Source organism: Odontesthes bonariensis, chromosome 18, assembly GCF_027942865.1.
Source record: "Odontesthes bonariensis isolate fOdoBon6 chromosome 18, fOdoBon6.hap1, whole genome shotgun sequence".
Classification (NCBI taxonomy): Eukaryota; Metazoa; Chordata; class Actinopteri; order Atheriniformes; family Atherinopsidae; genus Odontesthes; species Odontesthes bonariensis.
The window spans coordinates 13,260,758-13,280,611 of NC_134523.1; the positions used below are offsets into that span (position 1 = coordinate 13,260,758).

Sequence of the window (19,854 nt, forward strand, 5' to 3'; positions counted from 1 at the left end):
CTCTTTCCTTTAACTTTAAAAGTATTTGTTACAAGTGTGTTGCGTTTTTGGATTGCACTATTTATGAAAGAGGTGTGACTGTTTCTGTTGAAATTAAAAAACAAAAAAACAAATAATCTACCCCGTATATTGACGCGTTGTCAAATTTCGGCCGTTCATTGTTGACGGTCTAAAACTTCATCCACGTGCTCGCCTCTGTTTACACTGCTGCGTGCTGACGTCAAAGATAACCCCACCCCTCACGCCGAGCTGCCAGGCAACATGAGGGAGAGACCAGGAAGATCCGCCGCGGCCAAGTGAACAACCTACACACTGAGCATAAAACAGCCCGAAGCATCTCTCAGCCATTACGATGGAGGACACGGAAAAAGGTAAATAATTTACCGAAATTTATTGCTGCGCCAGGGTTGTAATGGACATTTTGAAACAACTTTACTTCACGCGAAAGTTAGCAAACGAGCTAACTTTGCGCCGTGTCTGAAGTTTGACCCCGAGAACATATGCTACTTTAAAAAAAATTTGCGTTACATGATATGTGCTTTGTGAGAACTTTTGAAGTAAAGCAAATCTCACGGATCCGCATACGAGACAGTGTGCGAGTATTTTTAAATAATATCACGGAAGTTGGGTGTTTCACAGCATGTTCCAGCATGTAATCAGCGGGTGAGATAGTTCAGTGAGAAGGTAAACGAGGAAGTTTATGTCAGTTTACGTTCCAACAATTGGGAGGAAAAAATCTACAAGAAGACCTTGACAGTCGGTGTTTTTTTGTTTTTTAATGTAGACGCGCTCACAACTGTTTGACAGGAACCGTCCATCTCCTGAATGTGTGGTTTAATCATGCGACAGTGTCACGTACTCTGAAAAACAAGTGCGCACGTTTTATTTGCAAGCAGCACGCTATTACCGGTGGGATGCTACGAATGCACGCTACCCGCCATTCCTGCTTCTTTTATTCACTCCTCCATCAACGTGGATATTCTTGCGAAAACATTCCTGCCCTCGTGCCCTTTGAACACGATACTCGACTATCGGGGACGCGGCTTCTCATAAGTGCACCAGTTTGTGCTGCGGTGCAACGACAGCAGAAACTTTCGACAAATAAAGCTTGTGTGTTGGAATCAAATTGGGAAACCAAAGTTGTGTGTGATTTGCATGTGGTTGGCGTGCAAGCAGACGACAGAGGTTAAGGTTTGCACTTCAAGAGGATGTTGGGCAAAGAAGTTCTGACCCAATTTCCCCTTCTGCAAAAAACAATCTTCACCCCTCGTTTTTTAATTAGTTTTCAAGATTTGTTATTGAGGGGAAAAGTTAGAAATATATGGTGTGCCCATACTGGACTGACAAATGTAACCCATCGCCGTTTTGATAACTAGACAGTTGTCAATTTTCATGTGGCTCTGTCTGTGGACACATTAGCTGGTGAAGCTCAGGGCTTTGAATGTCATTTTATGTGACAAATGAAGGTTCTATTTGTGAGAGGCTACTTGCCTCTTCACTTTAGTTCCTCTTTGCTTTTGAAGTTTAATATGCTTTACATATGGAAGAAAGGCCCCACCACCACCACTACATTACGTATTTTCTCCACCTTGTGTGTAATGTAGCACCAGCAGTTCAGACAGACGGTACTCCGTTGTCTTACGTGGTCTAGGAAATCTGTGAATGTCATACCTCCGTCAAGGCAATGCTTTTTTCCTACTGCATGCCGGTATTAATCAGAATCGGAATTTGTTACAGAAGTTGGTGAAACGTGGAAGTTCCAAGCCAATTCCTGTACCCCCCCCAGCAAATAAAATTAGCACTGAGATGCTGTTTGTTCCTACAGCCAGCAGAAGTAAATGTTCACACTTCCTACCTGTCAGTGCCAACGCTTTAGATATAACAACAATAACCATTGTGCTCTTTGTCTTTATGGTCGCACTGTCATTGCAACGCTCAGCAGGGTTCATTTCACTGTCAAACTTTCATGTGGTACTTGTTTTTTTTTTAACTTAAAGACTCTGTATAACATTGTTAAAGAAAAAAGAAAAGATGGTCCCTTTAAAAAGAAAAACCCTTCTTTCAATCATTATTTAGGCAAATTTTAATACTCTCCTGTTATTTAACATTTCAAATGGATTATTGCAAATGTCAAAATGAGAAGGGGGACAGCAGAACAGGTTACAGCAGCAGGGACAGTGCGTATCCAGTAACACAGGAGTCTGCTCTCCTCTGATTATGTGGCGGTACTGTGTGACCTGTATGATAACAAGTGTCTCTTTCTTTGGTATATTCTTCTGGTATGTATTCTGGCATATTCTTGGTCTCGATTTGGAGTTATTTGGAGTCAAGTGCACAGTTTGGTCTGGTGATTTACACACAGTGGAAAGATGAGGTAGCCTCAAACCTCAAGGGTTTCCTCACTCAGAAATACTGCTCCATACTGCTTCATGGCTCTCTTATCATCTTGTGACCGTTGTTTGGATGGATTCCTGTTTCTGCCATGTTCTACTTCATGGGTGGAAGCTCGAGGTTTGGACTTGAAGATGTCCAAAAAATGACAGATGAGCTCACCGGCCCGTCTTGTTTTTCGACCCACTTGTCTAATAAGATTGATCATGAGCAGCGTCCCACAATTTTGCCTAATTAGATTTCTATGAAGCACAACTGGCTGCTTTCAGCTGATGGAGGAAGTCCCTCGCAGACGACGTCCCCTCAGCAATGTACAGCTGATTTGTTTGAGCAAGAAATTAATTTGGCTGAACAGGATCCTGCAAAGTATGTCCTCGTACGTTTCTCTGTATCCAGGATTTCATGGTAGGTTGTTGCGAACCCCTGACTATTATTCTGGTGTATTTTTATGATAAATGTGACATATTACACTTAACTTGGTTTACATCATAGCGCTGGACAGAAGTAATGGAATTGTAGCGTCTTTGACAGGATAAGTTCAGGCAAAGATTTTTCTATTAACCACATTAAATATCACAATACTGCAAATAGTATTAGTTCAATGTAGAAACTAACACCGTTCATTTGTTCTTTGTTTGAAAAAATCTGGACCCCCCCCCCCCCCCCCCAAAAAAAAAAAAAAAACACACTCAAAAGCTATTTAAACCTTTTGCCTTCAGTCCAGCTTTCTTGAGAATTTTTCATTCACCTGTGAGATTTGGCACGGCAGCGTTCTCACCTGCCTGACAGCGCCTGTATCTTATAGACCTCTAATCTTCTCCACTCCACCAGCTTCCAGCATGACACGGTAGAGAGAAACTTCAGGTTTTGCTGTCAGACGGAGATTAGAGTGCGCAGACTGGTAATAAGCAGCCCTAGAAAATGGAAGATTTTATTGTCTAATTCAGTTCCATTTCAAAATGATTCAGGTCTTCCCACAATGCTCTCAGTGGTGACGGACAAAGTGCATGCCAGAACCCTCTGTTTAGGCCAAACCCTTTTATTTCAGGGAGACTGGAATTTCCAGCCCCGCTGTTTTGTTTCTTTTCTTTTCTTTTCACACTTCTCCTTTATTCTCTCATATGACTGGTGATAATTTCCCTGTGCTTTTTGATTTGTTGTGTAGCTGCTGTTTTTTCCTCGGCTCAGTTGCCCTGGTTTGAAGGTTTGAGTTTTTTTTTTTTTTTTCTTCTATTTTTCTGGAGTCTCAAACATAACCCCTGCTGAGATTTGACTGACAGACAGTACGTCCTAATGTATTTAGTCTAACTGTGAAGAATAATATGTTTTGTGTTTTTTTTTTTACATTACTTTATATATTCAACTAAGCTAGTATTCTGCTATTCTCTTGCATGTACTCCATGTTTATTTTCCAAACAGATGATGGAATTTACAACATAGTTTCCTACACCGGGCCTCCTTGCATCTATTTTAATATTGAGAGGAATTGGAACCTCCTGACCTCGCCGTGACATCTCAGTCATGTCATTATGGAGGAAACGCATTGAAATTGCTACTAACTCAGTAGTATTCGCTTGCTGCTTATTTCACACGAAGCTCTTAAACTCTTAACTTGAGAAGAAGTGCATTTAGCTCAGAAAGAACCCCATGATAACATGGGACCAAATCCAAGCAGTTTTCATTTGTAGAATATTCTCTTATTATAAAGGTCCAAATCTGTGTTGAAGCCAATATCAGCAGGTAAAATACACAAGTGACAGCCAGAAAGGGCTGATGAAAAGCTTTCATGACAAGGCCCGCAGTTGTGAAGGTTGTGGGTGCATTAGTGCACATGACATGGCTAACCTATCTGTGTATCTGCGAAGGTGGCATTAAAGCCGAGTGTTGCCATCCAGAAAGCACCTCTTTTGAGTTATTTACATCTTAGCATTCCAAATATTAATACGGGCCGGTAGATGAGTAGATTGAGAGCACTGTCGTTTCAGCATGGCAAGTTTACTGTAAAGCTAAGCTAGCAGGAAATAGCCATGTCATGCTTCGTACTAGCCTACTGCATTTGGCCCTTTTCACAATACAGTTTTTGGGTAGATTAAACAAAATAAATAGATTATTGAGCTTTGTGGTTGGCTAGAGATGGAGTCGGGTTGATTTTGTTACTTTAGAGACAGTAAGGATACATCCATTTCCAATCCATTCGCCAACAAAAAAACTTAGATTGGACATACTTGTACAGTGTCTTTGTTTTGTCCTTGCATTTCTTATTGTTTTCCCATGATGCACATCTCACAAGAACTTTGTGTGCCCAGTTGATCCTCCCACAGTCATCCATGTCTCATGATTCTTGTTTTAGGCTCATCATGTGACAGGCTATGCCTTGAATAGTAGGGTAATTGATCTCATGCCGTGCTTCATTAACCACTTTAAAGTAGCTGTTTGCTCCTGGTTACAGCCTAGGTGGACTGATACCATTGATGGTGTTTTCTGTCCTTATTTATTTGATTCATGAAGCAAACAGGTCAGTCCAAGAGCACGCTGAAATTGGTTGGAAAAATTGGCTGATCTGGGACTTTGATTTCATCATTTTTGATAATCCATCCAACTTAAGCATACTAGTTATTTTCTTTTAACAAGTGTCACATGAATCGGTGGTTCTGCTTATCAGGAGGGCCGCAGAGTGGATTTAATGCAGAGCTCAGTCTGTTTCCTAATTAAGACGGTAAAAAGCTCTTAGAGGACCGACAGGTTTATCCATTTTACATTAAACGTTTCCTAATTAGAGTAGGTTTGAAGATGTATGCTTGGATCTTAAAGCATGTTGGCATTATATTCTCCCAGTAGCAAGAATGTTGACCCAAGGTAAAAAGAAAAAAAAAAACACTTGATAGCTTTGATGAGTGATTTGTAATGGTATTTTTCCATTACCAGGTATGGTACAGTATAGTTCCACTCATTATGAATCTTCCATGCTTACTTTGTGGGCGGGATCAGCTGTTTATTATCACAGCGTGTGTGAAGCACAGACAACTTCATGGAAGTGCGTACGGTGCTGTAGATCCTTGTTTACGCCCACAGGATTTTCTACGTCCGGACAGCCACGTCTCCGTATTGTGTCGGCACGGCTCACTTGAAACCGCGGTTATGCTGTTCCACCTGCAACGAGGGAGAGAAAAAAATAGTAATAAGAAGACGAGCCATCAAGCTCGTCACATCTGGGCTGACCAAGAATCCAAGAATAGTAGCATTTGTCAGAAAACACATTGTAAGACCTGCCATTTTGCTGATATTTATCATTCATTTTCTGTTACCATAATAGCCCCTTTGTTACACTGTGGATTTTTTGAAAAACACCATAAGTAGTTTTTAATTAATGTTGTCTCAAACCCATCCTAAGAAGAAGTCATGACAACAAATAATCTGAGGAGAATAGCGAAGGTTGTTCTTTATTGTAAATCCAGTTGGTATGTAAATGTTCTTGATATGGTGAGATAGTTTTGGTCACTTTTTATTGACACCTCACTAGAGACTAAAGGAGCTTCCATGCCTTGTCCACAGGCTATTATAGCCAAAAAGTCTGTGTAGCAGCCGAGGTGCGTCCATTTTTCATCATCTGATAAGTTGAGTTTGTTGGGTGTAAGGCTCAATGGCATTGGTAATTTTATTTGTATAGAATCTTTCATTGCATGTAAAACCCAATTCGCTGAACAAAGACCAAGTATGAAAAAACCACACAAGTGGCAAAAGTACACAGGAAAATACAGCACATGTTCTCGTACACACAATCGCACACATTTCTTTGTAGGCTTGTGAGAACAGAAATGTTTTGAGTTTAATTTTGAATGTAGACGCAGCTGTAACGGACCTCAGATCAGCAGGTAGTTTGTTCCAGAGATCTGGACCACAGTAACGGAAAGCCCACTCGGCAGAAACAACTAAAAACCAGCATTTTGATGGCCTAAGACACTGGGTTGGGTTATATGAAAGGCGACTCTGAGGATCAACAGGACAGTTTCAGAGCGCTTTGTTCCCCTTTCTCTGCAGAAATGAAGCGGGAGGTTTTCTGTTAATGATGCACGCTGGGAATTTTGCTGCAGATTTGAACACAATGCAGTTTTCTCTGGAAACTGTGAGAGCAGGAAAACATCCTGTTGGGAACCCTGCTGTTTGTGTGGAGTCATGTCAGGTTAGTGGTTGCTCCTTCAGTGGCCCAGCACACATTCCTTTCAGACCGATTAAATGAATACGGACAAAAACCATCCCGGGCCACCTCTGACTGTGGCCTGAGCGAACGAGTCCCAATACATCCTCATTTTGTCCTCAGTGTGTTTACACCTGACTGGATCACCCTAAAAAGCCCTTTCACTCAGCTATGAGTAAGAAATCTGACTTCATGTCAGCAAAAGTCAACGCCAACAAGATTATTTGCTGCTTACAAACGGTACATTTTATTAATCAGTATGTTGAGCATCTAAACCACCTGACAGGACAGCCGTGTTAGTCACGTCAAATCATTTGGAAGATCTTCATACACAAGCTGCTGTCTAAAAGTAGAAACTTAAAGAGTGAAAGTGAAGCAAACGGTCGCTGCTATGATGCAAAGCGGGTCAGTGTACAGTTGCTCCTGCAGCTTGTATCTTAAAGTCACCATCCTGTAGTGATCGGTGAACAAGGCACCGAAGATCTACTATTTGTGTTAGAAATGAGTTATTTCTTATGTCCACTTGTTCACAGAAAGCCAAACATTCAGAACAGCACATGGACTGTCCCACTCTTTGGTACCTGTCTGTTACAAGGGATTAGTGGACACCCTTCATCTTAGCATGGTATCAAAATTGTTAACCTTCCAAAATGTTTCCCTTCAACATACTTGAGAGTGGAATTTGTCTCCCGCAGTGCCTCAGCGCTGCCAGCAGAGTGCCTCTCCTTGTCTCTTAATGTGAAGCATTTCCTGAGTGCAGACTCTGAGAACAGAGGAACGGTGTTTAAGATGGGCTGAAACTCAATGGGCAGAACACCGTTTTGTTCTTAGTTTTGAACTTCACTAACATTTCCGTACTGATGTATTCATTGTTTTGCCCGTATTATCGTTACGCACATAACTTGAGACCAATTTTCATTGGTCTCTATTCGTCGGAACATTCTCGATGTCTTGATTCCGGCAGCAGCTAATGCGTCAGAAGTGATGAAATCTACACTTTTAGGACACATTTAGATTTACGTCATACTAAAACCGTGTTTTTAACTGGCTTCACTGTTGTTTTTTAACCAGTTGACATGCTGTCCAACTGAAGGCGTATAGTCATCATCTGTAATAAAGTTTGTGTTGGAATGTCAGGTTTTCTACTTTATTGCAGCCTTTAAAGTCCCAGCAGATGTATGTGTTTGCTGCTCATGTGTTTGAATCGGGCTGGCATGTTTGTCTTTGTACAGCTGTTATCCATCCTTAAATCATCTGTTGGTGCTTTGAGTACATGTTGCACTTTGATCAAGGTTTTTTGTTTTGTTTTTGTTACAAAGGTTTTTCCAGTATAGAATCGGTGCATATCCCTCTGGCTCTGCGGTGATGGAAATACTAACTTGTATGAACACACACACAGTGGCACTTTCATTTTTGTTCTTTTCACCACACTGAGCGCTTTCTCTCAAACAAATGCACACCCACAATACCCAGTGTAGCCTGGGGCATCCTCTCCTCTCCATTCTAGCTGACTAGCATTACTGCTGCTCCAAGATGAACTGGCCAGCCTGGATTAGCGCTGTGTTGTAATCTGGGACAGTGCAGATTATGCTTTTCATCTAATGCGCCCCTACACGCACACGTCACATGACCCTCCCACACAAATGAATCCTCTCCTAGTTTCTCCTTGGATGACAGACTGGGTGACAGAGATTGAGTGAGAGAGTCATGCAATATCATTGCAGCACCAGCCTCTGTTAGCACGCGTGCTAATAGTGGCCAGCATCTGAACACGGGCGGCACCGATTGCACAAACGGATGTTGGAAGGATGGACTGAGAATTGACCTTTGGGATTATAGTGAAGAGGGGAGGGTGTGTGTGCTGCAACAGCTGCTTGAGTGGACAGGTAACTTATTAACGGCCAGAAGGAAGCAGAGCGTTTACAACACCTTGGCCTTCTGCATAAATGAATAATGAAAATGTGCTGTTACTTTAGTTTCACTCTGAACTTCTGAGTGCCTAAAAGCCAGCATAAAACTCCTTAAGTGTTCCTCTCCATCACATAAGCAACAAGAGTCCAGGGTGCTGTAAACAAGGAGACATAGAGACAGCCAGCACGCGGCTGGATCACATGCAGACAATCAGCACTCGGCCAGCTTCGCTTAGGTACTGTTGGTGGCAAAGAGGTGGTTGTCGCTCTGTGGAACAACACACAGCGAGCTGTAAATATGGAGCCTCTAGAGGATTACCACTCTCCGTTTGACTTTGAACAAGGAGTCAACGCCAGCTACCTCTTCCTCTCTCCAGCCTATGGCGACACGCCACCCAGCTCGCCAGCTGTCAAAACCAGAGGTAATCACAAGGAGGAAAGGGAGAGGCCGAGTGGAGGATGTGTTTTTGTGTGTGTGTGTGTGTGTGTGTTTGTGTGTGTGTGTGTGTGTGTGTGCTGAACACAAAGAGAAAACATGGCTTTGGTTCATTGAAGGGTAAGAATTTGGGGGAGCGCAAACTTTAAGGGGGAGGGAACATGTGATAATTGGCGGTGGTATGTGCGCGTCTTCGCCAGTTTTTATTTTGCTAATTTACTCATTTAGTTATCAGATTGAAAAACATCGTAATTCTATATGCAAACTTTGTTTTTGCAATAGTGCCGGTCATTTTGTAGCACAACATCATGCCTTGTCCCCTAAATAATTTCAGCCGGGCTGCCCTCATCGCAGTGTTTGTCACTTATTTTCAAAGCTGAGTTTACTTAAATGTTGTCCGGCTCTGCATAGCACTGCGTTTGTATTCAAAGTGAGGAATTGGGAGCATTCCATGTCAGGAATAATTGTCTGTTCCTCTTTACTTATAGGCTATTGAAAGAATGTTTACACATTGCTTGTAAAAATCTATGTTTCCATGCAACTTTGGTTAATTTAGTTGAAATGCAGAAACTCTTCATGTCCATTTCAGCCATCTGTGCAGTAAGTTAGTTCTCTTCATGATATTTTCATCACACTCTGATTGGTTGAATAAGTAACTTAGTTACATGGTTGTATATCATTACTGTTGTTAAATAACATCAGTAAACCTTGAGACATTTTACGAACGGAATGGATCAGATTGAGTGGAATTTAGCTCAAATAGTCACATGGCTGTGCAGCATCCACTGCATCCACCAGTGACATGTAGACATACTGTACATCACTATTCAGCATGGAGGCTCCAAACACATCTTCAGTTTGTGCAATGTTGTGTGTTCACACTTAACCCGACATCACAGCTCTCGGCAGACAACCAGACATAATCATCTCGGGACAGCATCTCCACGTAGTTAATTATAAAGACTCAGAACACATCAATACGTGCGCTGCTCTGTTTTTCAGCCTGAATGTACATGCATGCTGTTTACACCAACTTAAAGTAAATAAACACCCTTTAATTAAAAAAAAAAAAAAGTCTAAACAGACACTTGAACTGCACTGTTTATTTTAACATCACCCGACTAAGGTATTCTGTCATTTTCTCATTTCTGTCGGTTTGGTCATAATAAAGTACTGACCACACAGTTATCGAATAATAAGCCTACAGTAGCCTTTCTTGTGATTTGTCAACACATGAGATTTAAACCTTGCATCTCTTGGACAGCTTACGATGCCTTGGCCTCCCACCCAGGTCACACTGCTGACCGGGACACAGAGTTTGGTGGTCGTTGGGGGGGTATGCAGTTTGATGCAGCAAACCAAACTTCCCCCCACTGCCTGCATCTCATACAATCTTATCTGCTTCACTTTTTTTTATTTTTGTTTGTTTTGCTCTCAGCACCCACTGATGGAAGCACTCCTTCGAGGCTTACATCCACTCATGCTGAGCTAGCCTCCAAACTGAGGACAGAGAGCTTTTCTGAATGCAAGGATTACAAACTTTCACAAGGCAGATGACTCAAATGAACATTTTGAAGAAAAATCTGATAGAAAATTCAGTTTCCAAGTGGCACAATGCTGGTTGTAATAAGGAGGGACAATATTGTTCTTTGTGACTCGAGCACGACTGTTAAAGATGGAAGCATCTGCAACACAGTACTGTCTTTGTAAGATGTTCATCTGTAATCTGTAGTGTAGACGGCCAATCTAAATGTGAAGGAAACAGAGTCTGAAAGCAGATAAAGTGAGACACTGCAGAGGAAAAGTGTGGGGTGGTTTCATGTGGGAAGAATTTTTCTTTGTATTTCTTCCTAGCTAATAGCTGTAATGCCTGCCAGGTTTCTCTTTAACATGGCTTATCACTCATTTTCGCCTATCTCAGAGCATTTTTGGACATTTCTACACTTGGGAGATGCCCAGTCGGCTCCTTGCTCATCTCTGTGGTGTTGATTAGATATAAAAACAGCAAGTAATGGCAAAGCCCAGCTTTCAGCTCATGAGAATTAGATGCGATTGAAAGGATGAGAGAAGATTTTTCATTAACACTGAATTACTTGATTTATTATTATTATTATTATTATTATTATTATATATATTTTTTTCCCTCAACAGTCTCAGGTAAAATGTTGGATATCTGGGTGTGACATGAAAAGGCAGCTAAGCGGTTTGGAATGAGGTGGGAGTTGGCGAGATGAGTGGCGCAACCTTTTTTCGCAGTGAGTTTGAGGTGCAATGCAGGGTGTGTCAGTGCAATGCCATATTAATGTTAGGCGTGAGCACAGGTGCAAAAGAGAGCAAACCAGAGATGGTAGAGAAACGGCTGTCTTAATAATCTAAGTGTGACGCAACGTGAACATAATTCTCATCAACGGCTCTAGTGTTTGCTTCTTTTTTTTCCTTTTTGTACCCAGATGTTGCTGCAGGTCTGAGAAATGTTAGCAGCAAGAACGTATGTTAGCGGAGGTGAACCGTGAGGAACCAATGAAGCTGAGGCTCTGCTCTGTCCATGAAGCCAACGCGGACAACTCAAAATGTTTTGAACAAATTGCTCGTTTACCAAATCAGTCAGAAGTGGTTGGGGTGGTTGTAAATGGAGATTAATAGTCTTTTATTCTGAATGTAGATTCATGACTATCACAACCACAGTGCAATTAGATGTTCAATTTGCAAATTTTTCAGCACAAGACTTTAAGGAAGTGACATGAAGATGCTGCTGGAAAATATGCGTTACATTGTCTATATTCCACTGTGTGTTGAACAGCAGCCGGTTCTGTGTCTGAATAGCTCTTTTGACAGCAAAATCAATTTTCCCCCATCAAGCTGCTCATCTCATCTCCGCCTGCTTTATGTTCTCAGACCTCATCTCAGTGTTGTGGAATGAAAAGCAGCTCTCCTTGTCACGCAGACCCCCGGACTCCACCAGACGCAGCTTGTTTTGCATTTCGGCTTCAACGTGGTTGCTGGAGGCGATTGCGACCGCTCTCGACAATTTTTGAGATAACAGCAGATGCACAGTAACACATTTTGGAAGAAATGTTAAAAGCGACCCTCCACTCTGCTCAAACATACACGCTTAATTTCTGACGCGTCGAGCTGAGCGAACGGCACAAGAATGGTACAGACCTGTTCAAACTGGCTAATAATGACCACGAGCAACAGCCGTTCTATGGGTATTCATTCATGTAAATACTGTTGATTGTGTTGCAACTTCATTGACGGCAGTGCACAAGACTAAGCCATCTATGATGATGAGTTCAGGGGTAAAGCTCAGGGGCAGGTTTTAAATCTCCATACTCACTTGTGTTCTCTGCCTGATTTCCTTGTGAAGTGACATAATATCGGCATGAAGTTCCTGTTTTGACCTCTTCCCCCAAGCACTATTTAATTCAGCTGTTTGGTTTCCTCTTTTTAATTTTTATAAATTTTTCTTGGAATAACTGGACAGCTGACTTCAGTGAGATTTGTGTCGCCCTTATTGAGCTCATTTCTGGCCCTAAACATCTTCATCTTTGACTGACGGATCCAAACAACCGCCCCTTTTGTGTTCCCACGCTGTCTGAGCCAAGGATGTTTTTTTTCATGTAGAAATGTCTTTATATAATTGTTGCACTAGAGCTCCTACTGGCCACAGCTCTGTCAGAGATGGCAGCATCGAAGACTTTCACGTATTTTCTTCTGTACCTCCCAGGTTCCCAGGAGCAACCGGAGTCAGTCCCAGAGATGGGAGAGGACGCAGTGACGTCTGTCGGCCCGTCATCTCCTCCCGCCATGACAGAGGAAGAGCGTCAGGAGCTACAAGAAGAGTTGGCCAAGGTCAGGGGGGTTCCCGCTGAAGTGGTCAGGATCAGATGCTGGTCATGACTGACTGTGATAAAGACGAGTGTCTTTCTAAATATGGAAGACCGCTTTCCTGCCGGACTTTGTCCCTTTTCCACTGTCCTCCCCTGTATCTCACCCTGGCCTCCTAGCGTACATCCAAACTTGTACAATGTCATTTTAAAACCTCTGTGTTTACACCCTGCATCCACACAGCTCCATTGTTTAAGGACTGTTGTGTTGAGTTCAAACTTTACGCAGAGGCTAATGGCTTTTAGGATTTCATTGGGTACTCCTTTCCCATTGTCTTGGCTTCCTTTTGTGATGAATGATGCACCCAGTGTACTGTAGCTCTGAAATGTTGCCATATTTGCTTTTCGATGGCTCCCAATCTGTGCTTGCTGCCACTTTGACCTAATGAATGTTGTGTCAGGCCTTAATGTGTTCAACAAAACTAGTTTTAGCACACTTCAGTCTACGTTTAGACTCGTATGTAACGAGTGTGCACCTGTGTTTGTGGGCGGCACTTAGGTTGAAGATGAGATCCAGACTCTGTCCCAGGTTCTAGCAGCCAAAGAGAAGCAGCTGGCGGATATCAAGAGGAAGCTGGGCATCACACCTCTCAATGAGCTGAAACAGAACATCACTAAAACCTGGCAGGAGGTCACCACCTCCTCCGCGTAAGTACTTCACCCACCGCTGCACCACCAAGCGGCACATGAAGTCCTGCTGCATCGTCTCAATGCCCATCAAGCTTTTATCTTTTCCCTTTACCCAGTTGAACGCCGGGGTAGAAGCCTTTGAAGTATCGCACGCTTTTATTTTTCTTCCATTATAGTTGTGTGTTTTTGCTCTCACTGCGTGTGCTGAAAACCTAGTTGGCTGTCAGCACTACTTTTTCGAGCAGCCCTCCTCTCAGCTGAATAAGGAAAAAGATGTTGTTTCTGTTGACAGGTCGCCTCTGGCATGTCTGGAGCATTTTGATGGGATTTATATAACAGGAAATGGACAGCATTCTGACGCTGTCAGGCTTTCTTAGAAATGAAAAAGACATTAAAGTTTAGTTCTGGCCTCGATGCCTCTTATAAGTCTTTGATCCTTGGTGGGGTTTTTTTTTTTTTTTTTTTTTTTCCTTCACACTCATATCCTCTCTTTTTGCTGCCCCCTCTCAATCTCTCTGTCTCCCCTTCTGTATTTCAGCTATAAGAGGACATCTGAAACTCTGTCTCAGGCCAGTCTGAAGGCCACAGCCGCCTTTTCTAACATGGGCTCAGTCATCACCCGGAAGCTTGAGGATGTCAGGTGAGTCAAAGGGGAGAGAGAGAGGGGGGGCATCAACACAACAATTTAAGGGTAAAACATTCCCCCAAAACCCCAGAATGCATTGTGCTCCACCTGTTGGATTTTTTTGTCATGATAAGGCCAACGTGGTGAATTTCATGTATGTACAAATAATCAGGGTCCCATAAGAGGGCCTGGGCTCTATCAATCCTCTTTGGAGATCTTGACTTTTTCTCAACTGTCCTCTCAAATGTTGATCATGCGAGGCTGCAGTGGTGTGCGCTTGAATATTTCCAGTTTCTTTCCAAGTGTATTTAATTTTGTACCTTGGCAGCCTTTATATTCTCACGCGTGCTTTCTGAATCTGAGATCAGACGGGGTGTTGTGACTGGAAACGCGTCATTGTTGTAATAACGTGTGCTTGCGTGTATTCGTGCCTTTGCATCTTATGTCATCATGACATAAAATACTGAACAGAATCAGTCTGGTTTCGAATAATGTTGAATACGTCCCATTCTTTTTTTTTTTTTTTTATAATATGGCGTTTCGGCTGCCCAACAGTTAGGGGGTCTCCTGTTTTTTGTTTGCTTTCGTCGGGTGGTGGGTCTGGACGGCAGCCGGACCCTTTAGAAGCCAGACTGCTCTGCTACAGAGCCGTGTTGTTGTACCGTGACTATTGTTCGGCATTGTTTTCTTTTAATAAGCAAGTCCTTTCCTGAAAAACACATTGTTTGGATGGCTGCATGTGTTTCTCCAAAAACCTGCGTTTATATGTCAGCATTAATGGTAACCTTGATGTGCAACGATGCACCTTCAAATACTTTTGTGTACGTGCGTTTGTGTGTCTATGTGCTAACAAGTTGGAGGGTTTGTTTCCTCAGGAAGCGGAGTCCATGACCATAGTTTGGGCTGTTGGCCTCAGTCCATCATAAATGAGTTTTGGCTCTAAGAAGGGTTGTTTTTTTAAGAAGAGAATAAGGCACACCAGAAATTGTAATATAGTGCAGATCATTGGTAATGGATCACAAAGACTGGGTCTCCGCATGTATTTAGCCTTGATAATCAATGTTGGTGTGGCGCTGCCTCACAGTAGGAAGGTTCTGGTTCGAGTCCCAGTTCAAAAAGCATGCGTGTCAGGTGGAATGGAGATTCTAAATGGATCCTAGAACCGAGTGTGATCGTACATGATTAGTTGACTTGTTGCAGGACCTATAGGCTCTATGAATAGGCTCTACCCCTCTACGTCACCTCCACTATAAACCTACTTACCACCCGCAAACAGAAAATGTCGCTTCTAATTACATTACCGTCCACAGCTTTAATCTCTCTATGTGCTCTTTTTCCATGTTCATTAGAGCATTATATGAGGAAAGCCACAGATCGAATGGGTCTAATCTTTGTTCAAGAATTAAAATAAATAAATAAATAAATAAAAAAAATCATCTAATGTCTCATTAATAGTTGCTTATTAATCATGGCTTAAAAATATCCAACAACGGATTGTTCAAGTTGAGATCCATCTTTCTTTGATTTCCTCCCATCTCCTAATCGGTCTTCTCCTCCGTCATCCTTCTTCTCTCTCGGATTATTGTGCTGCAAACGAGATTATTAGCCCCCTTCAAAGCTGTAGTGTGCTGAGAAAGGCAGATGAGCCTGAGTTCAGAGCTGTTTTTTTTTTTGGGGGGGGGGTTAAAAAGGCCACCTGATAGGGGTCAAAGGCGTCACATGCTCTCATGCATGTGCATGCGGATGTGCTCTGGGGTTGTTTCGTGTGTGTGTTTGATGTCCAGATATTTACCCTTAATACGCAGGCCTGGCACCCTCTGTGATAACACACAATCGATCTTAATGGGATAAAGCAGGATTTATAGGGGTTTTGCGCCTGGTAGAACAAATGAGGGTTTTGTACTGTATGTCGTGCGGGTAGACGGGGTATATGAGTCTTCCTTTTCTTGTTCTCCTCTCTGTGTATGCTGTCCTTTTGATGCTAATATGACCACTAACGCCCATTTTTTTCCCTCCGCTTTTTTTCCTGCTGTCGGATAGCTTACAATCGATACAACACTCGGCTAGTATGCCTGTCATAAGGTAAGGACAGCCAAACTAGTTTCTGTCAATGTGACTGCCACACAATGGTGGCCATATTTTGAATCAAACATGAGAGATGAAGGCAACACAGTGTTTGTTGGCAGCATGACAGCCGCAGTTAAGAAGAGCAGCTTATTTTCATGTTGTTGATTACAAAGAGACGTCCGAGTGTGGACCTTAAGGATACCAAGGCCGAGCGTTGCTATCAGCGGCGCTGCAGCTTCCATAATCTCACCCAGCCAGGCTGCAGAATCCAGCAGAAATCTCGCCAGAAATAAGGAGATAAAACCAGAGGGAGCATCGAGCGGCTGTGAGTGGGGAAGCGCCCGCCTTCAGAAAACAGATCCCCAAGTTTCCAGGCAAGATCTGTCCTGAGCGCATTGCTGCTTTTAATCGTGACGGTGCACAAAGTGTCCCCGCAACATGACTCTACAACGCGACTTTACATCCTGGGGATCATTAACAGACTTATTTATCGCGAATATGAGTTGTTTCATATTCACCTTCATGTCACAGAAGACTCAGAAAACACACTGCTGCTTTCTCCTCGCATCCGTCTCGCTCTGCATTCTCCAGTGTAGTTTTCATGAAAAGCAACACCTTTTCAGTAAATTGGGATGGGATGGGATGGGATGGGGGGGGGTCTCTTTAGGAAACCGTGACCTCCAAAGGTTGTGCTTGCAGTGAACGTCCAGCTCCTCTCTCATTTTGAACTGAAGACGTGTTGCCCGCATGTTTTGCTTTTCTAAACGTTGCCGTGTGTGTAATAAAGTCACATGTAGGTCCATCTATAAGCACGTTACCTCCTCGTTTACGTCACTTTTTTTTTTTCTTTTTTTCCCCTTTCACAGGAATGCACCAACTTTCAAGTCATTTGAGGAGAAAGTAGAGACACTGAAGGTAACGGATCGACAGCGTGTAACTGCCGAAACTATGTGCCCGTGACCTGATGTAGAATTATGACTCAGACACCCACTATTGCTCTGCATGGGAAGCTTTCTCTCTTTAAGATTGTGCTTTTTCTTGTACCTATGACGTCGAGCTTCAGTAACTCTGAAGTCTCTTGACCTGTCAGATGCGTTGAGCATCACTAAGTCGGCTGTACACGTGTCCCTCTATCAGTGTGGTCACGGCCGTAATGAATTATCCACAAATTCACAGACCACTCACAATTTGAGCTATAAATACCTTTTTAATGCAATATTACAAGTGAGACTATTGGTCATTTGCTAAACATTTGTTTGAGGATGACCTTTCATGACTCAACTTAAAGGGGGAACAAAGACAGGGAAGAGATCTGCAGTTAGAAGTTATTGAAAAAGCTAAAGTTTGGCCAGAAAGGGCAGACTACGACAGGAGGAAGATTCTGTTGTTTGTTTGTTATAAGGTACTCTGAATCATCCTTTTTTTTTTTTTTTCCCTCCTTCCGCTTCAGACCAAGATCAACCCCTCAGCACCCACCGGTGATCCCGGTAACGAGGATGACGGCAGTGCTGAGAACACCGAGTCTTTGATTAGTCAGCCAGAGAATTCCTCCTCCCAGGAGCCGCTGATGCACTGAGACCAGCCTCCCCCCTCCTGACCTCCCCCCTCCCTCACTTGACCCTCTAACCCCTAGGCCACCAGCACTCCCCCTCTCTGTGCCGCAGTCTCCCTTTATTGGAAACAAATGACTTACAAGCCTTCCCTGTGATCTAATTGTCTGGTCTCTTCTCTCACACATGTGCTCACTTGTTAAACTGAAAGCATGGGATGGGTTCAGGCACGTGGTTTTTGTGCCAGTTGTGTGCATTGAGTGTGTTCAGGATCGCTGTGGGAGAAACCCTCCCTGCTGTGTGTCTTTTCTTTTCTTTTTGTTCTTGCACTCCTTTTTTCTCTGCCTTTGTCTTTGTCTAACCAACAAAACTCGGATGCCAAACACGCTCCAGTTTATTATTTCTTTATCAAATTAACACTTGTTAGAGTGTAGAACGTTGCACAAAGTACACTTAAGAACATGTCTGAATAAGGATTTATACTTTAAAGTTTTCTTATCATGTGAACCAGGTAGATCCGCATGGCCCTATATGATATATTGGAGTTATTGTTGTACACACTTGTGTTGTTTGCTTCTGATTTGGGGTCATTCTTGTTTACTCTGGGTTGCCTTTATGGGCCAAACCATTTTTTTTTTCACCGTGCTAATTTTGACACCACAGTATCAGAAAGTAGTCTGAACACGTGTGTCCAGGCGATGCATGTATGCATTTTTGTGTCATATAAATGTGCCACAGTGTTTGCATAGCTCGGCTGTTTTGGTTAGATCCTACCAAGTGTTAGGGCTTCGAAATAGGACCACATTTCAGACTGAACCCGCACCTTTCATTGTGATGAGCTGGTCAGAAAATGATCTCCAGGCCTGCACAGTTGCAGGAAAACAGCCAAGATCAGCAGAACAGTCAGAGCAAACACGGCGTGGAGGTTCAGCCATGACCCAAGGTGAGAGTGGGGGGGAAAAAAAAAAAAAAAACTTCCACAGCCAGCCAGAGTCAATATTTAAACACTCGCCCATTGTTTCTGCGATGGGAGGTGACACCTTGCGTCCCCACACTATGTGCAACAAGGTTACACAGTGTTGGTGTGAGCCAACCTAGTGTTGCCCGTAATGTGCTTTCCCCCTTTTTTATATTGACGTTCTGGGAATTAAATGATAAAACTTTTTCTTTTCCAGAGTAGTGGCAAAAGGCAGGATTACACAAACACTTTGCAGAAAATGCTGCTTTTATATTGACCGAAAACAAACTTTCTGTATGATGAACTGAAGCATAATAGCTTCAGTGATAACCACCGTCTTAAGGTGGCTTTACCGTCTCATGCTGCTTTATGGTGATTATATCCTAGGAACAATTAAACTAATGAACAATTACTCCCCATGGACACTTTTGTAATGAGCCGATATGCACAGAGCTACTGATGAATATAAGGTTGACTGAGCCAATTTGATCACAAGCTTGACCAAAGCTAAACTTAAGTGAAAAACACCAATTGTAAACACATGGAGCATCCTGGTCCTGTCCTGCTGGTGGATGGAAGGCTCACCGTGAATGTGAATTAGCTCTCATACCAGCAGTCTTTACCTAGACTGTGGAATACCTAGTGTTGGGCTGTTTTCTTTGATTGTTATTAGCATGACTAAGTAATCTAGTGTGTTCATGTAACACCGCTTTCCAGCCATGACCTTCACCGAGTAAAAAATTCGGTACGGCCTTTAACCTCAGGCGTGAGGATTTTATTTGGAGACGTATGTTCAGCACTTACATACACTGTTCTGTTTTGTTGTAAGCAGCCGCAGAAAGAAAATGTGCTCTAATTAAAATACTTATGAAGTAACCTGCCTCGCCTGCTCACTGACTTGCTGGATGTGGGAGGGATGGGGACTTCCTCAGGTCCAACACACCAGTTAAATTCTGTCGTCATACTGTGCAAAGAACACATGCAGTGTCATCGAAGGAATCACATGTGGCTCTTTGGACACGGTGGTGTCAGCAGATAGCGGGACAAATGTGCAGAGATGGGAGCTGAAAACCTAAACGATCAAGAACAAATGTCAAAAAACGGGATTGTTTGCAGGTTGTTGAAAGTGAACGTTCGTACAGCATAGATTTATATAAAACATGCACCATAATGTTACCTTCTGGTTTATCTGCCATTTTTTACGC

At 42.8% G+C, this 19,854-nt stretch overlaps 1 protein-coding gene across 2 annotated transcripts; it reads left to right on the forward strand.

Moving 5' to 3' along the window:
• Positions 1 to 238: 238 nt before the first annotated feature.
• On the forward strand, positions 239 to 19,525 carry tpd52 (tumor protein D52). 2 transcript variants are annotated; one of them, XM_075450240.1, is made up of 7 exons: positions 239 to 371; positions 12,660 to 12,784; positions 13,319 to 13,467; positions 13,988 to 14,089; positions 16,115 to 16,156; positions 17,008 to 17,056; positions 17,592 to 19,525. In XM_075450240.1, exons 1-7 carry the CDS (start codon positions 353 to 355, stop codon positions 17,715 to 17,717), a joined length of 612 nt encoding a protein of 203 aa, XP_075306355.1. In that variant the 5' UTR covers positions 239 to 352; the 3' UTR covers positions 17,718 to 19,525. The 2 variants fall into 2 exon arrangements, with proteins under 2 accessions (XP_075306355.1, XP_075306356.1); XM_075450241.1 differs by lacking the exon at positions 16,115 to 16,156.
• The last annotated feature ends 329 nt before the right edge of the window (positions 19,526 to 19,854 follow it).